Raw genomic sequence first — 25,980 nt, forward strand, 5'->3', positions numbered from 1 at the left:
ACGCGGAGTGTGTTTTGCGTATATTTACTTCTGCTAAGTATCCATTTACGCGAAGTGGTCCCGACGTAGATTAATAACCAGCAATTATTAATCTACGCGAAACGCGTTTCGGTGTCACTGAAAGTCCCCAGCCTGGAATGGGGCTGGGGGGTCGGAGGGGGGATTCGCGCCTCCCAAGCCTAAGACGGGGCTGGGAGGCCCGGAGGGGCGATTCGCGCCTCCCACTCGTTTCACTGAAAGTCCCTAGTCCCCCCCCCATTTAGTTCAACATCAGGCACACTGGGGCCGGAAATAAAAAATGTGGTATCGTCTGCAAACATTGTAGTATCGGTAACAAAGTAAGAGGGGAGAAAAAGTGGCAAGTCATTGATGAATAGAAGGAAAAACAAAGGACCGAGAATACTGCCTTGACGAACTCCCACATTAATGGGTAGTGCATTCGATAAAACTCCTTTGAAGAACGTTTTTTGAGTGCGTCCAGAAAGGTAAGACTGAAACCATTTGAGTGATAGTTCATCGCACCCATACAAACCAAGCTTCAGTAGGAGGGTGTTGTGATCAACCAAATCAAAAGCCTTCTTCAGGTCAATCAGGAGCAGGTGCTTTTTGAGGGAAAGTGAATTTTATCTAAACTAGTTTAAAATTGTTTGCAAAGTATGAAAGCTTTTTGGGTTCTCCCTGCAGTCGGTCGCCGTTGCTATTTCGTTCAGTCACTTTGCCAAAAGTTTTTCTTTTAGTGTAACTAAGGAGTCTCCGTTTGACACCTCTTACGGGATAGGTGCTAAACTTGCTCTTGTTTATTTCCTTGTTTAAGGAAGCGCAAATATATATTTAGAAAATTATTAGACTGTACTGCCATTCTGATAGCGTTCGACCAAGTTCGTGTCGGCGGTGAAGGGCGGGTGGCAGAGCTTGAAACAACATATATTACTCATACCACCTCGCGGTATGGGCGCGTGCGGCAGAGCGCTCCTGGACGTTTATTGAAATAGCTGTATATCAAGTGTGCTCCAAGGAACAAGTGACAAGTCATGCATAAATGATTCAGTACAGAAGTATTTACGGGATCGGAAACGTAAAACCTTATGACCAGTCGGCCTAGAATAACCCGCTCTTAGTTTCCAAGCGACAAAAATTGGGGGGTGATCACTCGCAGTATTAGGAGCAGTGTCAGCCTGGATAACAAAATCAGAGCTCGAAACAAAAATATGGTCCAGAAATTAAGATCACTGAGCACTACAACCTGTTGGCTTATTGCTGAGCTAGCATGTGACAACATTTCGTCCAAAAGAGCTATGTATGCAGAGGTGGAAGAAGAAAGACGGTAAATAAAACTAACAAAGCACGGGCTAATCGGGGGAATAAGAGCTCAAGCCAAATGGCTTCAATACCTTCAAACTCAAGATCCACTGGGTGCATATGATCAGCAAATGAATATGGGGCATTCTATTATATCCCGCCATGCACTCTACATTTCTAAAGCCTGGGAAGGGAATTAAAATCGTCCTCAGGGATATAGCGGGCGGGTGTACCTTTGGGTGCATGGGCGGGCTTACCTTTTGGTGCATGTGCGGGTTTACCTTTGGGTGCATGGGCGGGTTTACCTTTGGGTGCATGGGCGGGTTCACCTTTGGGTGCATGGGCGGGTTTACCTTTGGGTGCATGGGCGGGTTTACCTTTGGGTGCATGGGCGGGCTTACCTTTGGGTGCATGGGCGGGTTTAACTTTGGATGCATGCGCGGGTTTACCTTTGGGTGCATGGGCGGGTTTACCTTTGGGTGCATGGGCGGGTTTACCTTTGGGTGCATGGGCGGGTTTACCATTGGGTGCATGTGCGGGTTTACCTTTGGGTGCATGGGTGGGTTTACCTTTGGGTGCATGGGCGGGTTTACCTTTGGGTGCATGGGCGGGTTTACCTTTGGGTGCATGGGCGGGTTTACCTTTGGATGCATGTGCGGGTTTACCTTTGGGTGCATGGGCGGGTTTACCTTTTGGTACATGGGCGGGTTTACCTTTGGGTGCATGGGCGGGTTTACCTTTTGGTGCATGGGCGGGTTTACCTTTGGGTGCATGGGCGGGTTTACCTTTGGGTACATGGGAGGGTTTACCTTTTGGTACATGGGCAGGTTTACCTTTTGGTACATGGGCGGGTTTACCTTTTGGTACATGAGCGGGTTTACCATTGGGTGCATGGGCGGGTTCACCTTTGGGTGCATGGGCGGGTTTACCTTTGGGTGCATGGGCGGGTTTACCTTTTGGTACATGGGCGGGTTTACCTTTGGGTGCATGGGCGGGTTTACCTTTGGGTGCATGGGCGGGTTTACCTTTTGGTGCATGGGCGGGCTTACCTTTGGGTGCATGGGCGGGTTTACCTTTTGGTACATGGGCGGGTTTACCTTTTGGTACATGGGCGGGTTTACCTTTTGGTACATGGGCGGGTTTACCTTTGGGTACATGGGCGGGTTTACCTTTGGGTGCATGGGCGGGTTTACCTTTGGGTGCATAGGCGGGTTTACCTTTGGGTGCATGGGCGGGTGTACCTTTAACTGAGAGGAGGTTCACCTGATATAACCTTTTATTTCAACTATTATCCATCACTATTCTATTAATCACTATACATCATCGTTTTATTCGAGAGAGATAAAGTCAAATACTGTTATAACAGGGTGGTTAAGGGTATTTTGGTGAAACGAGATTTGGCAATTTTTCATCCTACGAGAAACGTGAAATCGTCCATTTCGACATCCGTGAAACGTGATTTAACGATTTAAAGGCCATTTTTTGGTCCGTGAAACGTGAAAAGCCATTTTGCCCGGTCCGTAAAACGTGATCCATACCCCCTTTACCAGCCTGTAGTAAATAAATAAGGTAGCACAATCAATAATTCTGTGATTACACCATTCAAAGTAGCACGTATGTATTGGAAAGTAAAACCATTTGGATAAATACACGAGGTAAGCTGCGTAGCACCCATCGCACAATACTAACAGAAGACCTTTACAGATATCCCCCCCGCTCAGCACATCGTTGTGTATAATGGGGTAGGCAAGTAAAATGTCTACATGTTTTTGCTAAGTACGATCTTTGCCTTGCCCTCTTCCCCACGTATACTGGATCAGACAAGCACGACACTCATACATAACATATAATGGATCAGACAAGCACGACACTCATACATAACGTATAACTGGATCAGACAAGCACGACACTCATACATAACATATAACTGGATCAGACAAGCACGACACTCATACATAACGTATAATGGATCAGACAAGCACGACACTCATACATAACATATAATGGATCAGACAAGCACGACACTCATACATAACGTATAACTGGATCAGACAAGCACGACACTCATACATAACATATAACTGGATCAGACAAGCACGACACTCATACATAACATATAATGGATCAGACAAGCACGACACTCGTACATAACGTATAACTGGATCAGACAAGCACGGCACTCATACATAACGTATAATGGATCAGACAAGCACGACACTCATACATAACATATAATGGATCAGACAAGCACGACACTCATACATAACATATAATGGATCAGACAAGCACGACACTCATACATAACGTATAATGGATCAGACAAGCACGACACTCATACATAACGTATAATGGATCAGACAAGCACGACACTCATACATAACGTATAATGGATCAGACAAGGACGACACTCATACATAACGTATAACTGGGTCAGAAAGAGTCCTTTGGTGTTCGGAAACAGACGCATTATTCCCGTCATGCTTAGCGAGTGCAGACTCATTCCCGGCATTCTTTTCAAGCGCACTTTGGACGGCGTTTTGCCACGCGTCGACGATCTTCCCGCCATTCCTTGCGTCCCTAGCTTGGTCTGGAGAGCTTTCCTCGGCGCGTGCTAGTCCAAGGATGACGTTTTTGAGAAAGCCCTTCCGGTTGAGAATGAGCGATGGATTCCTGATGATCGTGACCGCCACGAACCACTTGTTGAGCGCCCACGCAGACACGCGCGGATACTTGGGCTGCGTGGGCAGCTCTGAAACTAAGAATGTATCTCTAAGGCCACGCATCTTTATTAAATACACCCTTTTTTATACTAAACACATCTCTGTACTAAACACATTTCTTTACTAAACACATCTCTGTACTAAACACATCTCTGTACTAAACACATCTCTGTACTAAACACATCTCTGTACTAAACACATTTCTGTACTAAACACATCTCTGTACTAAACACATCTCTGTACTAAACACATCTCTGTACTAAACACATCTCTGTACTAAACACATCTCTGTACTAAACACATCTCTGTACTAAACACATCGCTGTACTAAACACATCTCTGTACTAAACACATTTCTGTAATAAACACATCTCTGTAATGAACACATCTCTTTAGAAAACACATCTCTTGACTAAACACATCTCTTTAGAAAACACATACATGGATGGATACATGGGTTATTGGCCCTACCGTGTCCCTTTTCGGGGTCTGTGAGTCGTTCTTGTCCATTAAGGTATGCTGGAAATATAAAATTCCAGATGTAATTGATCTTCTACTAGTTATATAGATTACATCATAGCAGAGCCGCGGAGCTCCTACCAGTTACATAGATTATATCATGGCAGTCAAACTTACAGAACTTCTCTTCAGTACGTCCGAGCCGTCGCTTGTGAGCCTCGTTCCAGAGAATGTAGCAGTATACGAGGATCACAGGGTGTTTATGGGCGACTTGGAGATGAAGAAAGCCAAGATATGCCATGTATGCTAATACGGAAAAAATATATCAGTAGAATAAGGAAATACGTGGATGCAGGCCTTGGGGGAACAAGGCAGAGTAATTCAATTCCTCGTCTGTTCATAATTTTAGTAACACAGTGAAGACACGGCCACAATGAGCGCTAACGCAATGATATGAACCTACAACAAAAACAACAGCGACAAAAACAACAGCAACAAAAATAACAACAACAACAGCAACAAAAACAACAACAACAAAAACCACATCAGCAACAACAACAGCGATAAAAACGACGGCAACAACAACAAAAACGGCAACAACACAACAACAATACTTGGTTAGGTGGGTAACTAATTGTAACACCGCTCACCAGTATCCATTCCCGTGAACCCCTTCATGAGGAGCGGGCGATCGATTCTCCCGATGAACATGATTCCTAGTAGCATGCCTTTGAGGATGCGCAGGACGCACGACATAAGACCCACCAGGATGTTGAAGAAGAAAAAGAAAAACGATAACAGCAGGTAACAGCGCCTGGAAAAGGGAGATTATAAGGTAACAGTGCATGGATAAGGGAGATAATAAGGTAACAGCGCATGGATAAGGGAGATGATAAGATAACAGTGCTTGGAAAAGAGAGATAATAAGGTAACATCGCATGGATAAGGGAGATGATAAGGTAACAGTGCATGGAAAAGAGAGATAATAAGGTAACAGCGCCTGGAAAAGGGATATAATAAGGTAACAGTGCATGGATAAGGGAGACAATAAAGTAATAGTGCCTGGAAAAGGGAAATAATAAGGTAACAGCGCCTGACACTCAAGTCTAGTCAAGTCGAGTCTAATGGCTTGCGTCTTACATGTCTCGAGTCTAATGTCTTGCGTCTAACATGTCTCGAGTCTAATGTCTTGCGTATATCATTTCTCAAGTCTAATGTCTTACATCTATCATGTCTCAACTTCTTGGGTCTAACATGTCTCGATTCTAACGTCTTGCGTTTAACATGTCTCTAATAGTTATGTAAAATAAATAAAACGAGGATAGGGCAGGCAGCATGAACACGATTAGTGAGGTTTCTGGACTACCTGTTGTCAATGTTGACGACCTTGCTATTTATAGAACGATCCTTGAAGACGAAGACCGCCAGTATCTTCTGAAAAAGCCACACAAACAAGGCCAAAGCGACCGTAGGCCTGTGGACAAAGTCATGGGGTGATTATACTGCCTTGAAAAGAGGTCACGGAACAAGCAGCATATACCATCACTATGGTAACAAGGTGGCGCAGATGTATTGTCTTTTTTGTATATTTAAAGTACCTGTCTATGTGCTGGAGAGAAGATTTATAAAACACCCCCTTTAAAAACCTTTATATCTGCCCCATGGTAGATTCATGACACACCACCTTTAAATACCTGTATATCTGCCCCATGGTGATTCATGACACACCCCCTTTAAATACCTGTATATCTGCCCCACGGTAGATTCATGACACACCCCCTTTAAATACCTGTATATCTGCCCCATGGTAGATTCATTACACACACCCCCTTTAAATACCTGTATATCTGCCCCATGGTAGATTCATGACACACCCCCTTTAAATACCTGTATATCTGCCCCATGGTCGATTAATGACACACCCCCTTTAAATACCTGTATATCTGCCCCACGGTAGATTCATGACACACCCTCTTTAAATACCTGTATATCTGCCCCATGGAGATTCATGACACACCCCCTTTAAATACCTGTATATCTGCCCCATGGTAGATTCATGACACACCCCCTTTAAATAACTGTATATCTGCCCTACGGTAGATTCATGACACACCCCCTTTAAATACCTGTATCTACCCCATGGTGATTCATGGCACATCCCCTTCAAATACCTGTATATCTGCCCCAAACGGTAGATTCATGACACACCCCCTTTAAATACATGTATATCTGACCCATAGTAGATTCATTACACACCCCCTTTAAAAACCTGTATATCTGCCCCATGGTATATTTATTACACACCCCCTTAAATACCTGTATATTTGCCCCATGGTAGATTTATGGCACACCCCCTTTAAATACCTGTATATTTGCCCCATGGTAGATTCATTACACACCCCCTTTAAATACATGTATATCTGACCCATAGTAGATTCATGACACCCCCCCTTGAAATACATGTATCTGCCCCATGGTGATTCATGACACACCCCCTTTAAATACCTGTATGTGTGCCCCATGGTAGATTCATAACACACCCCCTTTAAATACCTGTGTCTGCCCCATGGTGATTCATGACACACCCCCTTTAAATACCTGTATATCTGCCCCATGGTAGATTCATGACACAACCCCTTTAAACACCTGTATATCTGCCCCATGGTAGATTCATGACACACCCCCTTTAAATACCTGTATATCTGCCCCATGGTAGATTTATGAGACACACCCCTTAAATACCTGTATATCCGCCCCATGGTTGATTCATGACACACACCCTTTAAATACCTGTATATCTGCCCCATGGTGATTCATGGCACATACCCTTTAAATACCTGTATGTGTGCCCCATGGTAGATTCATAACACACCCCCTTTAAATACCTGTATCTGCCCCATGGTGATTCATGACACACCCCCTTTAAATACCTGTATATCTGCCCCATGGTAGATTCATGACACAACCCCTTTAAACACCTGTATATCTGCCCCATGGTAGATTCATGACACACCCCCTTTAAATACCTGTATATTTGCCCCATGGTAGATTCATTACACACCCCCTTTAAATACATGTATATCTGACCCATAGTAGATTCATGACACCCCCCCTCGAAATACATGTATATCTGCCCAATGGTAGATTCATGACACACACCCTTTAAATACCTGTATCTACCCCATGGTAGATTTATGGCACACCCCCTTTAAACACCTGTATATTTGCCCCATGGTAGATTCATTACACACCCCCTTTAAATACATGTATATCTGACCCATAGTAGATTCATGACACCCCCCCTTGAAATACATGTATATCTGCCCCATGGTAGATTCATGACACACACCCTTTAAATACCTGTATATCTGCCCCATGGTAGATTCATTACACACCTCCTTTAAATACCTGTATATCTGCCACATGGTAGATTCATGACACAACCCCTTTAAATACCTGTATATCTGCCCCATGGTAGATTCATGACACACCCCCTTTAAATACCTGTATATCTGCCCCACAGCGATTCATGATACACACCCTTTAAATACCTGTATATCTGCCCCATGGTAGATTCATGACACACACCCTTTAAATGTCTGTATATCTGCCCCATGGTAGATTCATTACACACCTCCTTTAAATACCTGTATATCTGCCCCATGGTAGATTCATGACACACCCCCTTTAAATACCTGTATATTTGCCCCAAACGGTAGATTCATGACAAACCCCCTTTAAATACCTGTATATCTGCCCCATGGTGATTCATGACACACCCCCTTTAAATACCTGTATATCTGCCCCACGGTAGATTCATGAGACACACCCTTTAAATACCTGTATATTTGCCCCAAACGGTAGATTCATGACAAACCCCCTTTAAATACCTGTATATCTGCCCCATGGTGATTCATGACACACCCCCTTTAAATACCTGTATATCTGCCCCACGGTAGATTCATGAGACACACCCTTTAAATACCTGTATATGTGCCCCACGGTAGATTCATGACAAACCCCCTTTAAATACCTGTATATCTGCCTCATGGTAGATTAATGGCACACCCCCTTTAAATACCTGTATATCTGCCCCATGGTAGGTTTATGTCACACCCCCTTTAAATACCTGTATATCTGCCCCATGGTGATTCATGACACACCCCCTTTAAATACCTGTATATCTGCCCCACGGTAGATTCATGACACACCCCCTTTAAATACCTGTATCTGCCCCATGGTGATTCATGACACACCCCCTTTAAATACCTGTATGTGTGCCCCATGGTAGATTCATAACACACCCCCTTTAAATACCTGTATCTGCCCCATGGTGATTCATGACACACCCCCTTTAAATACCTGTATATCTGCCCCATGGTAGATTCATGACACAACCCCTTTAAACACCTGTATATCTGCCCCATGGTAGATTCATGACACACCCCCTTTAAATACCTGTATATCTGCCCCATGGTAGATTTATGAGACACACCCCTTAAATACCTGTATATCCGCCCCATGGTTGATTCATGACACACACCCTTTAAATACCTGTATATCTGCCCCATGGTGATTCATGGCACATACCCTTTAAATACCTGTATATCTGCCCCATAGTAGATTCATGATTCAACTTACACGAGGCCTATTAGTATGTTAATTATGATATTGATGATCTCGGGGTCGAGCAGCGACGGTAAAATTACAACGCACAGTGATATAAACAACACCACAGCCACCAGGATAGCAAACATGATAAGGTAGCCTGCAAACAGTGAACAATAGGGATTAGCAACATCATGTGCAGGCGATATACGGATGACAGCCTGAATATTTTTGTTTATAATAAAATATAAATATTAAGTGGTTAGGATAACATACCCCATAGAAAGTATGCAATCTGGTATCCACAGAAGCGCAGACTCATACCCTGCAAGGGCCAAACAAGTGTCAATTTATACAAGTCATGGGTAATTTGGAGTATTCTGGTTACCTTTCCTGGATGGCACTATTTGTTATGCCACAGGAGAAGTTAAAAAAAATTCTGCTAGTGTCACGTGCCTTGGAAGGGTCTATCGGGTGCTACCCATAATCCATTGCGCACACTCTTCACCCTTCCCATGATTCTCCCCTCACACATGGAGACGAACCCATAACCCATTGCGCACACTCTTCACCCTTCCCATGATTCTCCCCTCACACACGGAGACGTAACCCATAACCCATTGGGCACACTCTTCACCCTTCCCATGATTCTCCCCTCACACACGGAGACAAACCCATAATCCATTGCGTACTCTTCACCCTTCCCATGATTCTCCCCTCACACACAGGAACGTGACTCATAACCCATTGCGCATCCTCTTCACTCTATTTTTTTAATAGCTTCGCCGGTTAGGCACAAATATACAAAAAACCATCAATAGAGATAAGATTAAGACATGACAAATGGGACAAGACAACTAGCGGTACACCACAACAGCCTTGAAATAACCACTGTGGGCCTCCCTGATTCTCCCCTCACACACGGAGACGAACCCATAACCTATTGGGCACACTCTTCACTTTTCCCATGATTCTCCCCTCACACACGGAGACGTGACAATCGTCACCCTTATCATGGTTCTCCTCTAACGTACCACTAGATTATCTGGCGTGTTGGAGACGTGACAATCGTCACCCTTATTATGGTAATCTCTAACGTACCACTAGATTATCTGGCGTGGGCATTTTTCTGGGAAGGAATCGTCTGTCCCCTTGCATAAGCTTGATAACATGTTGTCTATAGACAAGATAAATATTCATTAATAATAATAAAGATGATGATGTTGTTGATGATAAGCTTGATAACATGTTGTCTAGAGAAAGATATGATGATGATTATAATGATAATAATATGGGTCTGATGTGTGTGATGTGTAATCTGTATGCTAACCTTTGTAATCTGTGGTCTACCTTTGTGTTATGGCAATCTGTGGTCTACCTGTATGCTAACCTTTGTAATCTGTGGTCTACCTATGTGTTATGGCAATCTGTGGTCTACCTGTATGCTAACCTTTGTAATCTGTGGTCTACCTATGTGTTATGGCAATCTGTGGTCTACCTGTATGCTAACCTTTGTACTCTTTGGTCTACCTGTGTGATATGATTATCTGTGGTTAACCTGTGTGATATGGTAATCTTTGGTCTACCTGTGTGCTAATAGCATCCGGTACATCTGGAAGTACATGTAAAGGGCTGCGACGATTGAGGAAACGATGAAGGTGGCTGTAAAGAACCAATCAAACTCATCCATCAGCTATAGCTCAGTGTTGCACAGGCCTCTAAAGCAAGAGGACGAAATGGAGGGAAAATTTTTAAAGTGGGCTGGATTGGAGAGCCTATAGTTTGATTCTTTATTCATTATTTCATGCAGAACATGAATTTTACTTTTCCATTAAAAAAGGAGAGTGGATATCTCCCAAATTCCCCTACCCCACTACCTAATATCTACCTCTGAATGAGGGTTCAATACCAGTTAGGTGAGTGGGTTTGAAAGGTGTAAAACCTGCCTGGCCACAGAGGTGTAAAATCATGAATGTCGACATTGTAAATAGTGAATGTTGACATTGAATCGTGAATGTCGACATTGTAATCGTGAATGTCGACATTGTAATCATTAATGTTGACATTGTTAATCATAAAGGTCTACATTCTAAAATCGTGAAGGTCTACATTTTAAAATCGCGAAAGTTTACATTGAAAGATTGTAAAGGTCTAAATTGTAAAAATCGTAAATATCTCATTTTTTAGAAAAGGACTCAATGCCGGAGGAGGACCTTGATTCCTTTAACTGGGGGACTTAAAAGAACCTCTAGGGATGAATGCCTGTGGTACCATCTCCACTGGCAATGCTCACAAGCTATGATTTGAAACTGGATGTGGTCTGTAAATTTTCTGATGAAATTCCAGTCTTATTTGATCATGTTTCGCAATGTTAGTTTGCGCTATAAAAATAACAAACATTTCATTTAAATCTCAAGTAGACCCAAAGTGGATCCCTGGTCCTCTTGCTTGAGAACCAAAAGCCAGTACCACTGAGTTACTGGACTGATATTCATGTGGATGTAGGTTATGTCATCGAAACTAAAGATTGCGATTCCATATCACAATGCACTTACCAATGATAATATCAAGGATTAGAACATAGGAATTGTAGTTTTCTTCCCCCGTCACATAGATATAATAATCCTTGTTGCTGACGTAACTTTTCTTTATCATGATAAATACTCCGGATACTTCACCAATTGCTAAAATCACCACCTGAAGCCGTTGTAAAAAAATCATTGTCAATGAAGAGTTATAAAGAAATAAGGGACAAGAAAGAGTTATAAAGAAATAAGGGACAAGAAAGAGTTATAAAGAAATAAGGGACAACAAAGAGTTATAAAGAAATAAGGGACAACAAAGAGTTATAAAGAAATAAGGGACAACAAAGAGTTATAAAGAAATAAGGGACAACAAAGAGTTATAAAGAAATAAGGGACAACAAAGAGTTATAAAGAAATAAGGGACAACAAAGAGTTATAAAGAAATAAGGGACAACAAAGAGTTATAAAGAAATAAGGGACAACAAAGAGTTATAAAGAAATAAGGGACAACAAAGAGTTATAAAGAAATAAGGGACAACAAAGAGTTATAAAGAAATAAGGGACAACAAAGAGTTATGAAGAAATAAGGGACAAGAAAGAGTTATAAAGAAATAAGGGACAACAAAGAGTTATAAAGAAATAAGGGACAACAAAGAGTTATAAAGAAATAAGGGACAACAAAGAGTTATAAAGAAATAAGGGACAAGAAAGAGTTATAAAGAAATAAGGGACAACAAAGAGTTATAAAGAAATAAGGGACAACAAGAGTTATAGAGAAATAAGGGACAACAAAGAGTTATAAAGAAATAAGGGACAAGAAAGAGTTATAAAGAAATAAGGGACAACAAAGAGTTATAAAGAAATAAGGGACAACAAAGAGTTATAAAGAAATAAGGGACAAGAAAGAGTTATAAAGAAATAAGGGACAACAAAGAGTTATAAAGAAATAAGGGACAACAAAGAGTTATAAAGAAATAAGTGAAAACCAAAGAGTTATAGAGAAATCACTACCAATGAATGGGATACTCTCAATAACTCCTTAACTATCATAGAGGAATAAGGGACAACAAAGAGTTATAGAGAAATAAGGGACAACAAAGAGTTATAGAGAAATCACTTCCAGTGAATGGGATACTCTAACTCCTTAACTATCATAGAGAAATAAGGCTGGTTGTGGTTTTGTGATTGAACAGTTATGCAAGTTGCAGGGGTGAAAATTCTCTCATTCACTAGTGTTATCCCTAATCTTATTTACATACCTCATAGATGATAATTCCACCAACAATGACCGTGGATAAAATTGACACAGAGTACTTAAAATCTGCAAAAAAAAGGTTGGTCATCCTGTGTATAAAGCGAGATGAGCTATGGCTATCCTGTGTGGAGAGGTAGACAAACAGATGAGCTATGTTTATCCTGTGAGCAAAGGTTACATTTTTCAATAATTCAATAAGAATTTTTTTTTTTGGCAGCTAAAGGGGGAGTATATGCCTGCTAAGGGGAGTTTATTTATTTTATCTTTATTTTCTAAAAAAAAGTTACCAGGGTTTGGAGTGTATACAAAATTGCGTCCTTTCTTGTACCACTTGATCCTTTTACCATCACTGTAAAAAAAAAAAAAACAGTAGCATTTTTTCGCAAAGTTTTTTTCTTCATTTTCAGTATACTGACAGGAAGACAAACTGTAGAATAAATTTTAATCCCATTTTCCCCCAAAAAGTTATAATTACATATTTTGTATTTGCCTGAATGTTGTACTATTGAATACTTTTCTTTTCTAATCTAATGGATGTAAATATCCACCCATTTTATCCACAAAATGAACATCAATGCACTGTAATTTTACATACTTTGACTTTTCCTTTCCTTCAAGGAGAGTCTTCACATGAGCAATGTATAACTCATTCACTTTGAACTCTGGTTCAGTCTGGAAGATTAAAAAAAAAAAGAAAAAGAAACACAAAATATAAAATAAATATACAATAGTAAATAGGGGGCCGATCCAGGGGCATACGAGGATTTAAAAGGGGGGAGAGTAGTGAATTCATTGTCCACAGATTTGTATATACTTCTTCATATCTATAAAGGGGGCAGAGAGGACCTTCACCCTCCTCTAACTAAATTTCAAATGAATTAGCACTAAAAATAGATGCACTAGGGTGGTTTGTGACCTGTATTTCTGTGTTTTTGTTAACGGGGGGGGGGGGGGGGGGGGGCACTCAACCCCCTTACCCTTGGCGGCCAAAATTTGGGTAATTCCTTATTATTAAATATTTAAATACTATGCTTTATTGATATGATATTTACGACTGTGCACCCCCCCCTCAGCCAGTCCTAAATATAATAAAATAAATAATCAGAGTAAAGCTAAGAAACCTGTGAATTTGCTGTAAGAAACCTGTGAATAAGCCTCTGAATTTCACAGGTTTTTCACAGGTTGATAAATAAACAGGTTTCTCAAAGGTTAATTTTCACAGTTTAAAATATTCACATTTTTTGCGTTTTTCAGCCAAAGGTGTCTCACAGGTTTTGAAAATTCAGGGTTCTTTTAAAAGGGTTTTCAGGCAAATTATAATTTACAATTTTTTTCACAGGAAATAAGGTGCCTCTCCATTATATGAAGTACAAATGGTTCTCATCTCTTACCCCACAAAGTAGTTCAGATCTAGTTTTAAGGTTCTTGTAGGACTTCCTGATTTCTTTCACAAATATTATTAGAAAACGACCCATGAGGAATAAGTAAGCCATCATAGTAGGCAGGTCAACAAAGATGGGATATGCTTTAAACACCTGAAACAAAAAAGCATTCAGTGTTAATGACATTTCACAAAATGGGCGACTTGCATTACAGCCAAATTTGTTGTTGCGTGACCTCGGCGATAGCGCGTAGTCAGACTCAAGCTTTGGGGGCGGTTTGTCTGGTTTTGATTGTTTGGTTTGATTGACTATGCACTATATCCAAATGAAGAAAGGAATTTTCGATTCTGGGAGGTCGCGCAACAACGAATTTGGCTATAAGATATCACATGATGTTTATCTAGTATCATAAGGGACTGCAACCTACATGCGAGAAACCACTGACCAGGTTAGTTGGTTGGCAATGTTTTCTTCTAGAAGCAATGCGTTTGCTAGCCATGATCCCCATCACCACTATAGATACACCAAGAGAAAGACGACCTGTTTAGAGCATCACAGCACGAGTGCATGCGAAAGCAGAGACATTTGCCTTCCAAGCCAAGTGTGAATGCGGCAAGTATGTCAATTATACAGATCATCCCAACATCAACCTCAATGGTGTCACAGACCCAGGCATCGGTCGCGAGACCCTAGGGACACCAAACATCTTAACCACCAGGGTAAATGATATAGTGGCGTTTGGCATGACTCACACACACTCACTATCCATTAACGTCAGTGTCCACCTATTGGCAGGTGTGACGCCACATGGAGGTTCACATCAGGTTCGCGCAGGTTCTTTACAGCATCTCTCCATGCTTTACGGTTGGATGCCATGCTTGCCTTCAGGCCAGCCGTTTTTAGATCGCTAAGCGTGGCATCCGCCCAAGTCTTTCTGGGTCTGCCCCTCATCCTTCGCCCCCCCCGGCTCGAAGTCTCTGATGGAGGACAGGATTTGGTGCCTGTGCCCTCTCCACATGCCCGAACCACTGGAGGCGAGCTTTCCGGAGAGCCAGTTCCAAGCTTTCGATCCCGAGCCTGTCCCGAATGGTGCCCAAACTTGTGTCATCTTCGGGTTTCAGTGCGCACATCCATCTAAGCATTGCACGTTCGCTTCTCTGCAGCCTTGCTAGGTCACTGCTCTTAGGAGCCCAACATTCCCCAGCATAGAGCATGGCACTCCTGACGCAGCTGCTGTAAACCTTCCCTCTTGTGCGGAGTGATAGGCTTTTGCTTGATAGAACTAGAAGGAGCTCTTTGAATTTTCCCCAGGCAGATCTTGTTCTGGTAATTATGGCCGCCTCGCAGCCATCTCCAGCACAGATGGTTTCACCGAGGTAGCAGAAAGAGTCAACAACTTCCAGGCGCTGTTCGTCCACTATCACTTCAGCAAGGGGTCTGCCATCGATTGGGCGTGCAGTGCCCTGACATCTGCTGCATCTGAATAATGGGTTGGGGGTTAACCTACCAGGGATGTTGCTGCACTTCTTGTGCACCCAAAGAGAACACCCACTGCAGAAGATGGAGTTACTCCCCACACCCTCCCTGCATACAGCACAAGGGAACTTTCCAGAGTCTCTCAAGGAATTCAAGTCAGGGCCAGACATCAGGATCTTAGTCTTGCTCATGTTAACACGGAGCCCCTTTGACTCTAACCCCTGTTTCCACATGCGCAGCTTCGCCAGGAGTGTGTCTAAAGAATCTGAGGAGATTACTAGGTCGTCTGCATAGAGTAACTCCCAAGGACAACCACTACGGAGGTCTGCAGAAAGGGCTTCAAGTACTACAATGAAAAGTAACAAACTCAGCACAGAGCCTTGGTGGACACCAGCTTGTACCTTGAAGCTGTCACTAAGGGAATTGCTGACGCACACTCTACTTGAGGCATGGGAGTACATTGCTTGTATTGTACTGACGAACCACTCCGGAAGGCCAAGGCGACGCATTGCCCACCATAAGATATCGCGAGGAAAGCGATCAAATGCCTTTTCTAGGTCTACAAAGGCAAAGAACAAACTCTTTCCTTTAGCCAGATGTTTTTCTTGGAGCTGTCGTACAACAAAAATAGCGTCTGACGTTCCCTTGCCAGGCACAAATCCAAACTGCATCTCATCAATGGACACCAAACCTTGGCCCACCTTCTCCAGCCCTCTCTCAACTATTTTCAAGCAGTGCTCCGTTAGTTTGAGGCCTCTGTAATTTCCCCTTTCCAGCGCATCGCCTTTCCCTTTGTAGAGGTTGATGATGTGGCTCAAGTCCCAGTCTACAGGAATCCTCTTCTCGGCAATGATGGCATTTGAGAGGCTGGCCAGGATGGGGATGCTGACTTCATCAGAGGCCTTAACCATCTCAGCCACAACACCACAGGGACCGGCCGCTTTGCCCTGCTTCGCGGCCGGTCCCTGTGGTGTTGTGGCTGAGATGGTTAAGGCATAAATATAGATATGGCACGGAATGCCCTCCTGCCAGCCAGCCATTCCCCAGACAACAAGTGAGCACCCAGTCACCCCGCCAGACCCACCCTCACTGGCAGACAAAGCAAAGCAGGCAACCTTCGTCTTCAAAGAAGGGTCGAGGGGATGGAACAAAAAGCCCCATGAAGTATGAATCGCCTGCTAAAGGGTATGCTGTAGAGAACGACACCAACACCCAACCGCTGAAGGTCATGCGAACACAGTGCAGGCTATAGAACCCATATTAACACACGGGCCGGTCACGTAGAACACCTGCTCCCACAAGCCACTCCCTTGCATGGAAGGACCACCCCTCTAGATACACGTTGACCCTGAGGCTACCCCCAAAGCGTGCCACACCCAAGCAAGTGCACCCCTACACTGGCAACAGAATGAGCACGAAGTTCTCCTCCAAGACGAGGCCCCTTGGTGTCATTTAGCATGTACTCTATGGTGAGCCTGTCACGTGGTGCCACCACATGGTGATCAAAAGAAAGCACGACGGTTCCCAACTTCACACAGTCGGCTTGTCGCCCTAACACAAGTTCTGCAGACAGGAGTCGTTCACAGTGGAAACGACATTTAAACTCGCACACTTCTTCACCGAAGAGCTAATTCCCGACATCAATTCAGCGGTAAAACACGTTTAGAGTGTCTTTATTGGAGGCAGCAGAACAGCTTTTGGTCTTAAAGGGGTTTTACAAACAACATGATGTTTGTGCTCAACTACCTACCAGTCTTGAAAAGCGTTTGTATTTTGAAGCCATGTCGAAAATCTGCGATATTTTGAAAGCAAGAGGACAAGGGAAAAATTCAGCAGGGAACCCTCTCCAGTTGATGACCCGAGATGAGTTGGCCTATCTGAACTCAATCAGGATACGTACCACCGATACCTCCAACCCAAAGGACACCGACATTGTTGTCAGGGAAAAGCGAGGGTCGTGCTTGGTATTCACGAGTCATTCGGCTCTCGTAGATCCTTGTCTTCCAAAATGATCAAATAAAGTCGGAAAAACCATCTTGTTGCGATACATTCCTTCCAGTAATCGAGGAGAGTTGTTCTCCAAGCAACTGCGATCCGAATAGCTTATACTTTTTTTCTTTTTTAATTCAAAACTGTTTCCATGAAAACACAAGAAATTTCCCAATTGGCTTACATTTCCAGGAAAATTCCCAATAGGCTTACATTTCCAGGAAAATTCCCAATTGGCTTACATTTCCAGGAAAATTCCCAATTGGCTTACATTTCCAGGAAAATTCCCAATTGGCTTACATTTCCAGGAAAATTCCCAATAGGCTTACATTTCCAGGAAAATTCCCAATAGGCTTACATTTCCAGGAAAATTCCCAATTGGCTTACATTTCCAAGTAGAGAAGGCACACCCATTTTTCTTTTGTAAATTACAAAATGCCGAGCTGGCAATATGGCAACCTTTAGAGAATATCCGACATTTAAACCTAAACCCATAACATTTCCCACAGTGATTTGCCTCCAAAAATGATTGATAGACTACAGCTTTTGAAATGTTTCATCTGTTGGTCTGTCTGCTGGTCTGTTGCGACGCATTCCAGACTCCAAGGCAGCTATTGTAGATGCCATCAACAGGGGCGTAGAAATGTTCGACATCGCACTGATAGGTCAAAACAAGGAATCGACAACTTTCTCCTCCAGCAGCATTGCGCCTGCCTATCTGGTACACCCGATTGCTGCCGGATTACGCTAGCCGACTTGCGCTTCCTCTACCTTCTCCTAATCCTAACCCCAGCGGAGCAGCGATATGCAGCCGTCGAAGGTAAAGCATTGGCTGTAGCCTGGGGACTAAAACAAACAAAATACTTCACCCAGGAATGTGACAACTTTGTCGTTGTCACTGACCACAAGCAGCTGGTGAAGATAATTGGCGACAGAACTTAAGAAGAAATCACTAACTCAAGCTCATTGCACCTGAAACAGCGCAAACTGCCATATTGGTTTGACATAAAGTACCTCCCGAGAAAATGCAACCTCGCCGCTGACACCACATCAAGACACTTCTCGCAGCCTGCCCTTGACAACTCCCAAAACACACCTGGCGGTCCAAACCATAAAGAATGGGCATCGATGGCATACATCCGCAACGACGTTTGAGCGAGTAGAAACCCTCACATGGCAGACTGCTCCTACATGCAGCCTCCGCCATGACGACCATACTTCAACTACGTAATACCCCCGAACCTGACTGTAACCCCGGCACAGATCCTATTTGAACGCCCCATGCGTGACACCTTATCCTTTGCAAACCGTCTAGAAAAATCCTCCAACGAGTGGGCGGCCAAGGAGGAGGCACTCCTAAGGCCCTGCGCCTGCCATCAGAACCAGCAAGGTCATAGCCGGACCAAGGGGGACAGGATCAGAGACCAGTCAAGTCAAGGCCGAACCAAGTGGGACAGGATCAGAGACCAGTCAAGTCAAGGCCGAACCAAGTGGGACAGGATCAGAGACCAGTCAAGTCAGGGCCGAACCAAGTTGGACAGGATCAGAGACCAGTCAAGTCAAGGCCGAACCAAGTGGGACAGGATCAGAGACCAGTCAAGTCAGGGCCGAACCAAGTTGGACAGGATCAGAGACCAGTCAAGTCAAGGCCGAACCAAGTGGGACAGGATCAGAGACCAGTCAAGTCAAGGCCTAACCAAGTGGGACAGGATCAGAGACCAGTCAAGTCAAGGCCTAACCAAGTGGGACAGGATCAGAGACCAGTCAAGTCAAGGTAGATCTGTCCGCCTTACCCTGCACAATCGAAGATTCCTCAAGGCGTTCACTCCAGCCAACACAGACATCGTGATGAGCGTCCCCACAACTCTGCCAACTCACATCATGTGAAACCAAGTGGACAGCCTTTGTCCCCAACCATCCACCTCCAGCAGTGACCATCAACCCTGATCACCCACCGCAGGCGTCTCCTAACCAATGAGAGGGGGCACAGCATGCAGACCCAATGCCTCTCCCTTGCGGCACACAAGACGAACCCCCAGAGCCACAGCCCGTCCTTGTCATGACTGCCTCCCACACAAACGGTGCGAACCAGAGACTGGTCAATGGACCTCATGTTAAGTCCGTCCTCCAACGTGAGTTACCCGACAGTGCTGAATAGCGTATGCGCATGCGCATGTTCTGGCTAAAACAAACAAAATCTGTGTTGAATCGTTCGAGTAAAGGTACGAAAGACTGACTTTGGTCGCTGTTTTGACTTACTGTACAGCATTAAAACCATACTGTACAAAAGATGACAGATTTGTGTGATAATGAGGTAATCATAAAGAAAATTAAAGCCTTAGGTTTGGTCTAGTCTTCTTAGCATTCGCCAAAATGTGACAGTTCGCCGGTAAAAAGCCGCCATTTCAAAACAAAAAGGCTGTTTTAACCGCACAGTACTGGAGCTAGTCTTGCTTTTTTCAGCACTGTCGAGTTACCCTCTGTTGTCACCCAGACTAGGACTGGTACCTACATGCGAGAACCGCTGACCGGGTTAGTTTGTTGGCCATGTTTTTTTGACAGATATCACGAGCCATACTCGACAGACTCTGTTTGGACTCTTGATATCGTTTAGTGAGTATAATAATCCGATTGTGTGATTGGTTAAACACTTGATTTATTATTGTGCTGCATTGTAAGATATTTTTCTCCACATTGCTGATTTGTCAAATAAAATCATCACACATTGTGGAGTATTTCTTCCTGGAAAACTTGTGCATGCTAAAGCTTTTTATGGCAAAATAACAACAGCAACAACAACTAGAAGCAAACTTATTTAGCTCTTACAAGTCTTCTAGAAAGTTTCCTTGTCAAAAATGGTTTATTTTTATTTTTTCGTGGCTCTCTACGTGGCGGCCACATTCATTCTGTGTTTTGTTTGGCTTGAATTTGGCACTAAAAAGACATGTGACTCCCCAGTGCAAGTTGCCTATTCAAATAAAATAAACAGCACAAAAGAAGTGATATGAAAACAATAAAGATGTACTTACAGATTCTTGGTTCAAGGGGCAGCGAAGAGCAACAACCATTAGAAAGGAAAACCTATAATTCACAGAATAAAAAATATGATATTCAGTATGATATCTTATAAAAAGGGTACTAAATTCATATGCAAATGATAATTACATTTCAAACAAGCAAACCCTGGATATAATAATACAGACAAGTCCTGTGAATGAAAAGGATATTGAGAATCAAAGTTGCTTGAACACGAACAACCTAAGTAACCACCCTGTCAGTTATCAAGGGTGTGTCACTTAATAAAAGGTGAACGCAACAGATGTGAAGACTAACATCCACCATGCAAACCACAAGGCCTCATGGGCCCACCTGTCTACTATCAAGAATTACGCGAGAGTCACAAGATTCTAGATCCACTTCTCCCAAGTGGAGTATCAAATCCTTCTATAGAAAATCGATACTTTGCCTATTTTCTTTCAGTAATGCAAAATACTGATTCCCTGTGTAGTGCCATTTATCGAATGTGCATAAGGCATCTATATTGTTCAGGGAGGGATCTAGCTTTTTGCTAAATGTGTGGTTTGACTCAGTGACAGGGGGGGGGGGGGGGGGGTTGGTAATTTGTTTTGTTACATATGGCTTTCTGGAAGCCCAAACTGGGGTGGGGTTTATTACCCCACCCCTCCGCCCAAAATATGATAAAGCCTTGGGGTTGGGAGGTATGCCCACCTTTGTTATTGTTTCCAATCAATACCACAAGACAGATTATGAAAAGATCAAAATTAACCCCTGAATACAGTCCCTTGTTTTATTCACAAAGTTCAAACTATTATCACACCAGCGTTTTATGAGTTGGAAAAGGATGCTTTCTCACACTGCTTTGCTAGGATGACATTATGAGGCTGACAGGGGCTTTAAGCTAAACAATAGGCATTAAAACAGCATTTTTACCTCATAGCAGTGTAGAATAATCCCATTACTGCACCAAGAAGCCTTGCATTTGTAGACAGGCACAAAAAAATTGGTAGAAAAATAATACCCAACAAAATAACAGTTAAAAGTCCATCGAACACTGCAAGGAAAAAAACAGACTATAACCAGTTGGCCTTAATAGCATGTTTTTAAGTCATGATTTTTTTAGTTTGTTGCCTAGCGAGATGGTACCTTTTACCCATGAAGGGCCTGTTAAGTGGATGACTTGCCCTGTTTTCCCCTCTATTTTGTTAAAAAACAGAACAGTCACAGCCACGGCCATCGCTGCGTATGCAATTGCATAGGAAAACCTGTTGTATTCACTCCCAAGGCTGTCCATGGGTCTGTTGGTTAAAAAGTTAAATAGCTGTCAACTCACAAGATTTTTGACAGCACCACAACAAGCCTAATTTTGGTGAGAATGTTCATACATTTTCTGTTTCATCCGGCTCTCTCATATTTCACAAGATTTCTGTCCAAGTTAGGTGAGAGCTATGTATAAAGGACTTTAATTATTTTCTGAATGCATGAGAAAATGGATCAACCATACAATAATCCAGTTAAGGCCAACAATGACATGGCTAAAGCATACCTGTCAACCTCCGAAAAACTAAAGGGTTGATAATTTTTTGGGGGAGGGGTGGGTAAAACTTGCAGGCATTTGCCGTATAGAAAGCTCTTGCGAACAAATCAACTTATATATCTCACGAGGGTGTTAAATAAATTGCGCTGCGCAAGGGAATTATTGTTTTAAATATTTTAATAGAAAATAGGCAAAATGAAGGTTTTCTAAAGAATAATTTTTCGGAGCCAATAAAAATTGCTAAAAAGATTTTAGAGATTTTGGAGATTTTGTGCTCAACACGGGAGAAGGGGCCCAAAATTTTGAGACTCCCCCCAAATTCGGGAGAGTTGACAGGAATGCTATAGCATCACAGAGTTCCAAATGATTACTGCCCAAAAAAGCACCTTCCAGTCTTAAGACTGCCATTACACAATTATTTGCCATTCCCTGTTTGCACTGACAATATATAGGTTATGGTATACAATTAAAGATAACCACTGGCTGCTGACTTGAGAGGCTATGGGACTGATTAAATTTACTGTAAGGCAGATAAATGTAAAGGTTTCTAGGTTTGCACAGATAAATTATAACACAATAGAGATACATGGTCATTTGGAGATCATTGTTACCAATGCAAGGAACTTGACAATGGTTATGCTTTCTCCGAAATCAAACTGTTCTATAAATATTTTCTTAATTTGCATACTTAAATGGCTTTAGAGAATTCTATCTGCTATACTTACTGCAGTAATACTTACGGCAATATACCAGGCCGACCATCACAACAGTTTTGCCATCGGGAGGTTCGCCTCTTGAATAGCACTAATATCAGTATAATCAAAACCTGCATAACAAAAATATTTAGATAAATAGAGCCTGCATAAAATAAAATTATATTTTTTTACAACTAAAATATTCATATCAAAGTATAAAATCAATATGGTCCCATATATCATTTGATTCTTTACTCATACCACTGGTCCGCTATCATTAAATGCTATACTCACCGCTGGTCCAAGAGATATCTGGTTATAAAGCTGGTAGTCATCCGAGGGAGTGCAAAACTCAACATTGCTGAAAAAAAATCAAGTAAATTGAAGATCCATAAGAAAGCTTGTTACACAGTGTTCGTCTTTTTCCACTTTATACCAAACTACTACAACAGGTAAACTCAAATATGCTGCAGAAAAAGCTAAACACCAAAAAAAAAATTCCCCAACTTTTCTGGTTTTCAAAAAAAAGGCTCTTAAGGGTTTCTTGTATCAATTTGTTTATTCTATTTGTAAGCCAGAAAGCTAGCAAGCCCAAGCACCGGTGAATGTCAAAAGTATAGGCATGAAGTATAGACATGAAGGTGGAAGCAAACTCTTAGTCAGGGATGTTGTCTGTCTTACTTCTCTTCCCTCCCTTTTTTGGGGGAGGGGATAATCTACCAAATCCTCATCTATCTGACACTGGTGTGAAAGTTAACCTTATAAATTTAGTGGTTTTTTGCTAGAATTTCCTAGCATAAAAGCCTAAAAAAACACAGTAAATAAGAAAGAACCTAATCTTTTAGTAAAGTGCCAAATTCAACAGCGACAAAAGACAAGAAGTAAATGCACCTATCAATGTTAAGCCAGTTGGGGCAAGGGGGTGCGGTGGGACATGGGGGGAGGACATGTAAATATTTAAAAATAGGAACTAATCACAGGCTTGATACATCTTTATTTAGACAATGAGATAATCACAGGAAGCCCAGGCTCTGTCAATGAGTAATTTGAACCGACCGGCTCATTGACCGTTAATAGAGAGACAATATGGAGTTGTTACTTTATGCTAGTATTCTCCCATAAAAATAAACTAAATTCAACCCAGCTTGATGTAGTACTTGTAGTTGTCTATTATTTACATGTTTAAGCAATTAACAGTCAATGAGCCGGTCGGTTCAAATTACTCATTGACAGAGCCTGGGCTACCTGTGAGATAATATAACAAAATTCTGTAATAGGAGGATTTTTCAATAATATGTGTACACATAATATTAATGTCTCCCGTTATGCAATAACAAGTTTTTGCCAGTTTAAAAGCACTACATCCTGCCTTTATTTTGTTAGTGGAACATTTCATGTTCCAGAAATTCCGGAATGAGATCCCAGTTTTGCCAGAATGCGATGGTAATAAAAAGGTTCCTATATTCTTGAATTCCCAGGGTGCTTATGTACCATTTGCTTCTGTATTCAGAAATTTTGTACTCAGAAATTCTACTTTTGGGGTCCTGGAAATAGTGGCCGATGGGGGCCTCGGTCAAATATTCTTTGGAAAACTGTAAATGGTACACGATTTTCCGGAATTTCTGGCATCCTCAGTGAAAGTTGACTTCCTCTCAAGCAATTTTCCAGAAGGAGGAATCTTTACCATTTACAAAATAAACAGAGGTACGGGAATTTCTAATTAAATGGTAAACTACCCAGTTACACAGCATTACTAAAAAGCGAAACTGGCTGAACCAGTATATTTTGTTAAATCATATAGGGTAGGGATGTCATACTGCTGGATTCACCATTTATTTTCTTTCTAATCTGCACAAAACGCAAGACGATTAAACATGAATGGGGAAATGGTAAGACAACATCACTAAGCGCAAATGTGCTACATTATTACACACATATTTGACATTCTGTCATACGCAATTTGTATCCAATTTCTGTTGAACATTCCTAGTATCCGAATTAGTAACATAAACCCTTGTTTAGAGCATTTCACAACAGAATGTTTAATGGCCTTGCAGATTAGAAAGGAAATAAATGGTGATTTTAGTATGACATCCCTACCCCTATAACTAAGCGAAATATACTGGTTCCGCTGGTTCCGCCGGTTCCGCTGGTTCAACCGGTTCCACTTTTTAGTAATGCCACTAGTAACCAGGTTACAAATCATGCAGGCTGAGATGTGGTCAACAAAGTATAATATAAACATGATAAATTCTAATTCTATATTCAAGACTTGTATTTTAAAAAGGCACGAATGATGTAATAGCTTGATAATAGTTAATAATAAAGACACCGTATATAACACAATGAGCTTTTAAGTATCTAAGTGGGCTAAGGGTGAGATACCTAGAAGAGGTGGTTACAAAATTGATACTCATACCACAAACAATAACAAATAATTGCAAAATAGAATTCGCAAAATCGATTAGAAAGCACATTCATCGCTTAGCTAGAAAAGCCGTCGAAAAAAATGGAAGCGCTTCATGCGCCATTGCACTTTTATTATTCTAGGGTGTTTGAACGAGTGCATGGGGCAGCGTACAGAACAACAGATCCACCACAGCTATCGATTTGTGTTTTGAGCAAAAGTTCGACAGCGAAATTAAACTGTCTTCACAATAAAATGGATACATACCTCGTGTTTCCTCCGTTAGTTACATTTGAATCCACGGTAGCGTTTTCCATTTTGTACTCTCTTTATGTCAACAACAGATATACAAAGATGCTAGCTTGACGATTTTCGATAGAAATGTACACAATTACAGACGGCTCTCATCGAAACATAACAGCATCGATTTCAAATTTATATATTGATGTTTTAAAGTAGAGTTACCGCTCTATCATTGGTGGTATGAATCAAGATCGTGTCATTGAATGTAGAAAAGCTTATTTGTTTGTACAACCTCACAGCAACATCTAAAAGTGCCGATCGGAGAGCTCTTGCGTGCTTTGCTTGGTGGGACTCTAGCGGATATGAC

The 25,980-nt window shown here is 42.2% G+C and overlaps 1 protein-coding gene across 4 annotated transcripts; it reads right to left on the minus strand.

Annotated features, from left to right (window-relative positions):
* Positions 1–2,557: 2,557 nt before the first annotated feature.
* Positions 2,558–25,980, minus strand: LOC116617775 (stimulated by retinoic acid gene 6 protein-like). Of its 4 annotated transcripts, none has more exons than XM_048734126.1 (20): positions 25,638–25,977; positions 23,258–23,324; positions 23,009–23,094; positions 21,878–22,029; positions 21,665–21,785; positions 20,743–20,794; positions 14,258–14,401; positions 13,462–13,538; positions 13,154–13,215; positions 12,871–12,932; positions 11,642–11,783; positions 10,673–10,748; positions 10,188–10,263; positions 9,363–9,411; positions 9,120–9,246; positions 5,845–5,952; positions 5,129–5,292; positions 4,656–4,784; positions 4,491–4,538; positions 2,558–4,048 (listed from the first exon to the last, which is right to left on the minus strand). In XM_048734126.1, the coding sequence occupies exons 1-20, from the start codon at positions 25,685–25,687 to the stop codon at positions 3,708–3,710; spliced, it is 2,133 nt and encodes a 710-aa protein (XP_048590083.1). In that variant the 5' UTR covers positions 25,688–25,977; the 3' UTR covers positions 2,558–3,707. The 4 variants fall into 4 exon arrangements, with proteins under 4 accessions (XP_048590083.1, XP_048590082.1, XP_048590084.1 ...); XM_048734125.1 differs by having other exon boundaries at positions 2,558–4,054; XM_048734127.1 differs by lacking the exons at positions 23,258–23,324; positions 25,638–25,977 and having other exon boundaries at positions 2,558–4,054; positions 22,994–23,068.

Source organism: Nematostella vectensis, chromosome 11, assembly GCF_932526225.1.
Source record: "Nematostella vectensis chromosome 11, jaNemVect1.1, whole genome shotgun sequence".
In the NCBI taxonomy this organism is placed as follows: Eukaryota; Metazoa; Cnidaria; class Anthozoa; order Actiniaria; family Edwardsiidae; genus Nematostella; species Nematostella vectensis.

Coding starts and splice junctions, on each gene's coding strand:
- LOC116617775 (XM_048734125.1), bottom strand. CDS start 25,687: ATGGAAAACGCTACCGTGGATTCAAATGTAACTAACGGAGGAAACACG. Junction 23,095..23,257: donor AGATATCTCTTGGACCAGCG/GTGAGTATAGCA, acceptor TTTGTTATGCAG/GTTTTGATTATACTGATATT. Junction 13,216..13,461: donor GAAGGAAAGGAAAAGTCAAA/GTATGTAAAATT, acceptor TTTTTTTTACAG/TGATGGTAAAAGGATCAAGT.